We start from the raw sequence: 10,208 nt of genomic DNA, 5'->3' as shown, positions 1-10,208 counted from the left end.
CACGAGGTCTTAGACAAGGCGACCCATTGTCACCATTCCTATTCCTCTTATGTGCAGAAAGTTTATCATCCTTGTTGAAACAGGCTCTCAATACTGATCGAATTAAGGGGTTGAAGTGTGGCCGAGGAGGACCCATGGTATCTCATTTATTTTTTGCTGATGACAAATTCTTTTTTCTAAAGGCTAGTATGGAAAGTTGTAGTTGGTTCGAGGAGATTCTTGCTCTCTATGAGAATGTCTTAGGACAACTGGTAAGCTTAATTAAATCTATTGTATGTTTTTCGCCCTAGATGAGCCCTCAAATATGTGATTCTCTAGCAAACAAACTTGGCGTCCCACTAGTGCCATGCCATGAAAAGTACATGGGACTTCCTTGTTTCGCTGGTAAGAGTAAAAGTGATCTCTTTCATTCTATAAGAAATAGAGTATGGAATAAACTATTTGGTTGGAAATCAAAACTTTTTGTAGTAGGAGGCAGAGAGGTCCTAATGAAATCATGAATTTATTCAGATTGCTTGCATCCTTACTACATGAACTTCATAGATTGTGTGCAAGATTTTGGTGGGGGTGATGATACAAAAAAGTACATTGGTGTAGCTGGGAACGTTTATGTTAGCACAAATCAAACGAGGGCTTTGGATTTCGGAATCTCTTATTCTTTAATCAAGCTCTTCTTGCTAAACAAGAAGCTCGTATTTATAATTCACCCAATTCTCTTGCAGACAAGGTCATGAAAGGATTTTACTTCACTAACTCATCATTCCTTCAGGCCAAGATCAAACAACGAGCGTTGTACTTGTGGTGTAGTGTGATGTGGGGGAGAGAGCTTTTCCATAAAGGCTCCAAATGGATTATCAATAATGGTGAATCAGTCCATATTGCAAATGATTGCTGGATTCCCAAAACGAATGTTGCGAGATCTCTTTCTTTTAGAGGGGCAGACAACTTGGTACATGTGAGTTCATTAAAAAAATCATCAGTGGAGTGGAATGTAGTGCTCATCATGCAATCCTTCGAACCTAAAAAAGCACGAATAGTGCTCTCTATCCCTATACCTTTAACATTGGGCCCGGGTCGCCTTACATTGCATTGCAATGAGTCTGGAATATATTCTGTCAAGAGTGGTTATTGGTGTTCAGTGCGTGATATGGGGCTTGTAAAGGCATCATCATCTATGGGACAATCTAAGTGATGGAATTTTTTGTGGTCTCTTTGCATCCCCACCAAAAGTGAAAAGCTTTTCCTGGAAAGCTTCACATAACTTCCTCCCTACCAATGTCAATTTAGCCAAACATGGGGTACCCACAGAACACATTTTCTCTTTATGCAATGAGGAACCCGAAAATACTTTACATGCCATATGGGGATGCTCATCTTTGAACAACATCCAAGATGGCCTATCAACAACATGGGAAAGCTCAGGTGTTGTCATTGATTTCTATGTGATGATGCTTGAATGTATGGAGAGGATAACCAAAGCAGAAATGGAGAAATTGATTATACTATGTTGGAGAATATGGTACCAGCACAACAAAGTTATTCATGACCATGTATGGCTACCAAATGAGCAAGTCTTGGGGTGGTCTTTAAACTACTTGATTCAGTATCAAGAAGCCCGGGCCAAAATAACTTATGAAGAAGCTCAGGAGGATGGCACAGGACATATTGAGCCATCAAACGACCAACTGAAGGAGGATGAAGTGGTGTTGTTTGTTGATGCAGATGTGGATGCAACACAGATGAAGATTGGTATAGGGGCAGTAGTACTCGACAACACAAACGACATTACAGCATCTATGGCCACACCCCTTGTTTCAACAATGGAACCCCACTTTGTCGAAGCTACAACAATGGTTCAGGGGATGCTCTTTTGTATTCGCCTTGGCTTTCTGAATGTCAGAATCACGGTCTGATTGTCTTAGAGTTTGCCAAACAATCCGCTGTGCTAATATTGGTAACTCTGTGTTTGGGATGAGCATTCAGGATATTAATAGTTTGGGGAGTAAGTTAGTTTCTTTTACTATGCATCATTGTAATCGTGTAAACAATAATATGGCACACTCCCTAGCTCAATTGGCACTAACCATGAAGACATCCAAAGTTTGGTGACCAGGATTACTTGTTTGTTTATGCCCTTAATTGGCATTGGACCTTGTGTATGTTTTATTTGCATAAATTGCCTTAATGAAATTACTCTTTCACTAAAAAAAAAGTGAAAAAAAAAAAAACTATTTTTTTGAACACAAAGGTGTTTGGTATTGTTTTCATAAATCAATTTTTAAAACCAAAATTACAAAAAATCAAAATAAAAATTGAGAATCTTGATTTACTTTTTCTCACATCACTTTCTTTTAAAAGCTCACACTACTTTTTTAAAATCATTTTTTGACATTATTTTCTTTTACATCACTTCATCTCACATTATTTTTACTTTTTATCTCTCCTTGCTCCTTATTTTTCATCACTTTATCTTTAACATTATTTATAACAAACTTTTAAAATTATTCACTTCATAAATATATTTATTAATTTTTCATTTAAGATTTGCTTTTCAAATAAAAAATAGCTAAAAAATTATTTTAGAAAACATTAATGGATTGAGAACAACTAAAATTCAGACTTCAAGCTTTCAAAAGTTTCAGCCATAAGCAGCGTTTTTCATATTTTGAAAAAACCTTAGGATCGTGCATTTTTACAAGATTTTATAGCTCAGAACTATTAGAAACTTTAAACTGAATGTTTTCTAATATTAGTTTGTTATAAAAACAATTAAAATCAAACCTTAGTTTTGCAAGACTAAGGCATCATACAACATGTTATTGCCCAAAATATTAGAAACATTAAGCTGAAGCATTTCTAATGAAACCTTCAACAAAATACTATATTCAGCCAAAAACAAAATAAAATCAAGAAAACATGTACGAATCATAAAACAAATGCTCCTGCAGAAATATCAATCTTGCTACTGATACCAAATGTAAATTGAATGCATAATCCTAATAATTGCAGAATAAAAAGATAAAAGATTAGCTCATCGTATTTGCTGCAACTTTTCACTGCGTTTTGCCTTCTGCTCACTTTCAGCCTCTTCTTCACGGATGAGCTCCTCTTGTCTCTTGAGTGCAACAGCTTCCTGGTAGGCAACTTCAATTTTGTTGCTGCATGAATGATGAAAATAATTATTATAGCGTCTCTAACCAAAAACCATAACATTATGCAACTACTGCAGAGATGTTAATGGTACATCACTCAAAGATAATGAAGTATGCAAAGTGATAGTTTTCATGTTTATCAAAATCTCAGTTGTCAAACATGTTACCTAAAGATATGAGCAACAACAAATATCTCCACAGTCCTACGACCAAGTTCAGTAAGACGCCTTTCAACTTGCTCAATAGAATCTTTGTCGGAGTATATAGGACCCTTTTCATCTTTAGGAGGCAATGGTTCCATGGCAGCCCTCTCAAGTAACGATAAAACATCATCCACCAACACAAATGTATCTTTCTCAACACGGACAATAGGTGCTGGCATTTCTTCAGCTTCCAACAATTTCACCCTACCTTTTTTACTCTTAGTCTGGCCTTCAAGAGCCTTTAGTCCACTATACAATGAATCCATAACTAATGTTGATGTGACCTCTTTCTCAATGAAAAAGTGCTTAACAACAACTTTTAGAATTGAATCCGTCTTCTCCCTAGACATTCGACGCCTAGCAATTTGATCAATTCCAGACCAGAAAACAGAGAAGCTGCAACATCATTGCAAATACACTGTGAATTAAATAATAAACCTACCAATGCCAACCAAGTATACGACAAGTATTACACAAATGTATTTCTATCAACAAAAATACAAATCCAAAATGTTAAAATGAGCAACAGAAACATAAAAGAAAGCCTTTGAAGCAACTAATAAACCAGAATCGACACACAATAAGTGATTAAAATCAACCGACAGTGTTCTAAATACAGAAACAAATAAAAGTAGGTACGGAATAAAAACACATACCTTGACCACCTTGCTTTATCTTCAATCAATTTTCCTAGTTTGCTTCTTCTCTCCTCCACAAAACGGCGGCAAATTTGCTCTACATTTGTGAGATATACTCTAACAAGTTCTCTCCTATATTGGCAATCAAGGCAACGGAATGGCCGGTCGGCTTTCTCTCTACAAAACCAAAATAAATACAAATACTAATATTATCAATGTAATCTAACAAAAATCTGCTTCAATAATATTAGAATCAAATATCAAAAATAGTTTTTCAAAATGTTATAATAATCTTTAGATAAATTCAGAAACTTTAATACAAATTTATTTATGCAATATACTACAAATAAGAATTCATGAAATAATAACAATAGAACACCTGATGACTTGAACTTGAGCTTTAATTATTAGAGTATCAGCATCAATAAACCCATCCAATACTTTTGATAGCTCCATAAATTTTTTCCATCCCCAATCATGTTCTTTCTTCCAGAATCGATGTAATGTATCTGCATAATTTCCATCCTGTCAATCTTCTTAGTATAATATGTTGAAAACAATGCAAGCAACTTAATGAAGAATCAACCAACCAGAATATTTTGATTTTTTGGGATCTTTGTTCACCACAGCTATAGTAAATTGTGCAAAATGACTCCACCCTGTTTTACAACAAAACTTTTAGCAATCACATAACTGCATTGACAAAAATCATCATTGAAAATTTACCAACTAAAGCTCTTTTATTAAAATCAAACCTGGAAGAAGTTTGTCATGATTAGCCACACAAAGAAACAGAGAGAGATGATTGCCAACATCACAGCCTTGGGGATAGATCAAGATGTACCTGCAGTCCAATATAAAATGCTTAGGTCACACAAGCATAACAATGTTTCTGGCTGAAATACAATTGTGTTTGTTCATTATGAAAACAATTATAAACAGGCAAAAAAAACATAATCACCAATTTTTTATAGCCCAAAAGCAGATTAGAATTTTTTGCATTACAACATCCAGTAATTACTTTCTTGATGCATGAAAACAAAATGTGATACGATCTAAATCATCGTGAATCAAAACATCAACGTATATTCCTCTATGAAAATATACTAAAACTTGGAGGAAAAAGTGAGGCATCAAATAAACTTCAATAAAACATCAGCTACATGTAAAATAATTCATACAACAGCCACAAGTGCCTCCTACTTTTAAAGAAACTTTATTATGAAAGAGGCATATATTTGCTAAAACAAAATTTCATATTTATAAAAATAAAAAAAAAATACCCCATAAAACACAATTAACGCATGACAAGATTACAGATTCATAGCCCCATACCATTTGTAGCCGCCAACTTCAAATGCATTACTACGAAGTTCCCTTTTGTTAATCTGAGAAAATTTCTCTATCTTCCACGTATATTTTCCAAACAACTCAGACGGTTTAGGCCCTATAAAGAAGACAACTAATGTGTAAACAATTGGCCACCTAAATACAGTAATAAATATAAAAAATAAAGTAAAAGAAGAAAGCACCCATACTAAACACAGAAGCAACAAATGCAATCGGGATATATAAAAAAAGACTACACACTATAATGACAAATGAACTCTTGTTGGTTCAAAGGCATTATATGACGAAACATAGGAGCATGCAGTTAAAAATATATTTGGGAAAAAACTACTAACTATTACATTGTCAAAATATTTTAAACTTACTACGTTGAAGATCTGGATATTCTACTTTAACAAGAGCATAAAGCAGAATGGGAGTAAAGGTGCTTCTATAGAAAAGAACAGGAATTTATTTTTAGAAAAACAGTACTTCCTGACTGCCAAGAAGAACAAAAAGCTAGTAACTAAAGTAGATCTATCCCTTGAAAGCCATCTGAAATTTTGATTTCAGCACATATAGAATTTAAAGACTAAGACTCCTCAGCAGGGCGAAAGGTCAATGTACACTAATTAAAGAGATCAGTGGGACTAGAGTACTGTGGTTGTTTGGGGACGAAAGAATATAGGAGAAAATAAATGAATTTCTTACTATCATTATTTTCAACCTATTTACAATCCTTCCATGATTGGACAGATTATCTCCTTCCTTTCATACCAAACACAACAAAAGAAGAGTTCTTCCCTTCTTCTCCACTTTCTTTCCCTAGGTTATACACCTTTATTTCATTCTTGCCAAGAAACATAGCCTAAGGACTTGGATTGCACACATGATTTCTTAGACATTAACTACCTCAATTGTCCTTTTTCTCTCTTCTTCCTTTAGCAATAAATATAACTTCACATATGAAATTCAATAGCCTTAACGTAACAAACAGAGACATGGCAAGAATGATCTTTCAAGACAGCCAAAAATATCTTGAAATAATTTATCAGCTTTATTGTAAAGCACAAACCACCAACAGCCAGGTTATTGTTCAACATCCCAAACTAACTTCAAAATTTGCACTTAAACAGCATGCTGACAACAAGCCACCAAAACAATCACCTTCCGAGCACATCTGATATCGAACAAATCATCTTTTATTTTCTCAACACTGTGACCACAAGGTTGATGCAGAAACAATAATAAATACACCCAAACAGTCCAGAGAACAACTAAAAATTATTATATTGGCATACTGTCAAATATTTAGCTACTCCGCACTACATTTCTTGGTACCATCCTAATTGCTGTTGAAGGTCTGAGATAATATGATAACCCCGAAACAGGCACTTGATGGAATAAAGAACCACACACCTACTGAGTCCCACATAAAGAAACCAAATAATGCTAATATACAGGTACAGCAGACAAAATCATACCACCATCATCATCATCATCTGTATCCCAATAAGGAGGTGAATTCCCCTCAACAGAACTTCCCACTAGAGACTTCTCAGAAGCCCAAGCCATTTCCCACTCGAAATTTAAATCCCAGGAGCTTCTTCCACTCAGTCCGTCAACAAGAGGAACTTTACCTAGAAAATGAAACATTAAGACGAAGTTATCAAGCTTCACTTTACACACATTACAAAAAGAAAGCTTTGCAATCTAACAAAACAAGATTTGAACATTTTTCTGTTTGGGTGTGCAGTAAAGTAGCTAAAGAAAAACAATATAGACATATGAATATTCATTTTCTCATAAACTAAAACACTAAACTGATTATACTACTACTACAATCTCTAAGTTAATTTTTAATCAATCAAAAATCAAACCATCAAAAAACTAATAAACAAATACCGATAAAAACCCAACATTTATAATTCTTTTACACAAAAAAACAGAAACCCACCTTTAAAATACCAATAAAAAATGAGCCCAAATCATTAATTGGACGAAAAAAAATAAAAAATAAAACTGTGATAACAAGAAAATAAAAACCAAGATTGAAATAACCAATATAAATTAAAAACAAAACAAGAAAAGAAAGAATCACAATAAAACCGTATCAAAAACTGAAGTCTAGCTAAAACCCATAATAATTGACGCCATAAAAGTAAATCCGAGCTAAGAAAACCACCAGAAACCGCCATTAAAAACGAAATCCTATGGAACACAGGCAGGCCAATCCAAAAATACAAAAGAAAGTAGGAAAATTCAATTTGGAGAATTTTGTTTGGGAGAAGTACGTACCTGAACTAAAATCAGTTCCTGGCTTTGTGGGAATCTCCTTCAACTCCACGGCTTGTTCAAAAGCCTCCTCCAATTGCTGGACAGATTCTTCCAATCGCCGCTGATCCTGTGCTCTAGTCCCATCTGCCATTTTCTATGGTGCCAAGCAACAAATGAAACAACCAGGAGGAAGAAAACACCGATTCAACTTTTTTATAGGTAATTTTTTTCATGCCCCCAATACAGAAATTCCAAAGGATATATAAACTAATAATCAATGCCAAATCAAACCCATAATTCAAGGAGGAGCAGCAATAAAAGGAAACAGAATAGGATTCCATTCAAATCACCATAAATAAGGAAACAGATTAGGATTCAATTCAAATCACAATAAAAAGGAAATAACAAAAACGGAAACAACCTTCTTATTCTACTATTTTATAGTTTTTAATGGGGAAGTCCCTCACAAATTTTTGAGTTGTTATATACCTCAAACGGGACAAAATACATTTACTGTGGAAGGTCATTCTGTGACATTTTCACCTCTAACAATCGTTTTTGTAACCGATTTTTATAGTGGGCCATCACCTTTGTCCCTGTGTAGTAGTATTTTTTATTTTTGGTACTTGTATTCCAATTTTTTTTTAATGACTGTTATATTATAGCAAGTATCTTGTTAATTTAAAAAAAAAAATCGAATAATTTATAGTGCCCGAAATCTGAGTTGAAATAGTCTATTTTCTACTCTTATAAAAAAAACAGATACAGGTACAACTGATTATTTGAATTATGATTTCAACATCGTAAATTATATAAAATTTCTCAAAAATTAATAGGAAGCATGTTATAACTATAATATATATTATCATGTAAAAAAAAATAGGTTATAATTTATCAAATTGCCAAAAATAGAAAACACTTCTATAGGGGGCAAAAGTAATGCCCCTGCTTAAGAAAACTCCTAAAAATATATATTTGTTTTTAGTTCTTTACATATCTCTTCTATATAATAAGTGTGTAGATAACGGAAATTATTAGTTTTAATGGTTTTTTATTTTTTTAATGTTAACTTTAATATAATATTCTTATATTTAACGGTAGTTTGTAAAGACTTAAACTTAAATAAAATAAAATAAATAATTAAAAATTTTAAAATATGATATTTTTAAGACATTTTACAATGATAATTATTAAAAAATAATAAAATCATACGTTTTATAACTTAAATAAAATTTAATTAAACTTAAACTCATTTATTATAATAATATCATATTAAACATATAATATAATTTACTATCAATTAGCAACAAATTGTATTTTTTTTAAAAACTAGTAAGAAACTTAAATTTAAAATTCACGTATAATATTTAATATTAAATTAAACATATAATATATAATATATAATATCTTGTTGTCACTCAAATTCAAAAACTAAAACAAACATAAACTTAAACAAAAATAAATAAATTATTTAATTAAAATAGGATATTTATATGACATTAATATAAATTTAATAAAAATAATTAATAAATTCTATAAATAAAACTAAACAAACGTGCATATTGCACGATTGTATTAATCTAGTATATAAATAAATTTTGGGAGTAGGGGCATCATTTTTGCCCCTATCATAGGAGCGTTTTTTTATTTTCGGGACTTAGAAAAATTATAACTCATTTTTTTTTGCATGATAGCGTACATTATAATTATAATAGGTATCTTGCCAATTTTTAAGAATTTTTTATAAATTTACAGTGCCGAAATCAGAGTTCAAATAGTCTATTTTCCACCCGTATAAAAAAAATGAAGCACGCGTGCAACTAACTGTTTAAACTCTTATTTCAGTGCCATAAACTATTCAGAATTTTCCAAAAATTGGAAGGATGTCTGTTATAACTATAATGTACGTTCAAATAGTTTGTTTTCCACCTGTATAAAAAAAATCAACCACGTGTGAAACTAACTTTTTGAACTCAGATTTCAGCACTATAAATTATTCGAAATTTTCCAAAAATTGGAATGATGTCTGTTATAACTATAATGTACGTCATCATGAAAACAAAAATTAGGTTATAATTTCTGCAAGTACAGAAAATAAAAAATGCTCCTACGGTAGAGGCAAAAGTAATGCCCCTACCTAAGAAAATTCCTATAATTTTTTAGGGATACTTTTAAGCAGCTTTTTAGGGATAATTTATTTATATATTTGTTTCGGCAAGTTTTTTTAAACTGTTTTTTTTTTAAATAAAATAAAATCTTTATGGGGTATTTGGGTAAAAAAATTAAAAGTCTTTTTTAATTCAAAAGTTCTTTTGGGAACATAACTTCTCCGAAAATGAATTTTGAGAAGCTATTGTCATAACTCTTAATTTATTCATAAAAGATCTGATTTTTAATAGGGAAACTACTATTTTGGCCCCTTTGTTTTTTCCAAATATGTGATCGGACTCTGTTTTGTTAAATGACAATTCAGGCCATTTGTTTTACAAAATGGATCAAAATGGTACCTTAGACTTGATTTTGGTCAGAATATTTTCAATTATAAGATCGATTATGTAACGCCCTGGATAGCCAAGACCGTTACACTATGTGTTTATAAAGTGCCAAAC

The 10,208-nt window shown here is 32.2% G+C and overlaps 1 protein-coding gene across 3 annotated transcripts; it reads right to left on the bottom strand.

The window, feature by feature from the left end:
- Window positions 1–2,769: 2,769 nt before the first annotated feature.
- LOC133819030 (TNF receptor-associated factor homolog 1a) lies at window positions 2,770–8,188 on the bottom strand. 3 transcript variants are annotated; one of them, XM_062252170.1, is made up of 10 exons: window positions 8,089–8,188; window positions 7,621–7,753; window positions 6,807–6,962; window positions 5,329–5,440; window positions 4,749–4,837; window positions 4,584–4,652; window positions 4,373–4,502; window positions 4,012–4,170; window positions 3,320–3,751; window positions 2,770–3,158 (listed from the first exon to the last, which is right to left on the bottom strand). In XM_062252170.1, the coding sequence occupies exons 1-10, from the start codon at window positions 8,107–8,109 to the stop codon at window positions 3,032–3,034; spliced, it is 1,428 nt and encodes a 475-aa protein (XP_062108154.1). In that variant the 5' UTR covers window positions 8,110–8,188; the 3' UTR covers window positions 2,770–3,031. The 3 variants fall into 3 exon arrangements, with proteins under 3 accessions (XP_062108154.1, XP_062108155.1, XP_062108156.1); XM_062252171.1 differs by lacking the exon at window positions 8,089–8,188 and adding an exon at window positions 8,021–8,039; XM_062252172.1 differs by lacking the exons at window positions 6,807–6,962; window positions 7,621–7,753; window positions 8,089–8,188 and adding an exon at window positions 6,490–6,746.
- Window positions 8,189–10,208: the final 2,020 nt, after the last annotated feature.

Source organism: Humulus lupulus, chromosome 2, assembly GCF_963169125.1.
Source record: "Humulus lupulus chromosome 2, drHumLupu1.1, whole genome shotgun sequence".
Taxonomy (NCBI): domain Eukaryota; kingdom Viridiplantae; phylum Streptophyta; class Magnoliopsida; order Rosales; family Cannabaceae; genus Humulus; species Humulus lupulus.
This window is presented reverse-complemented; position numbering and strand designations above follow the sequence as displayed.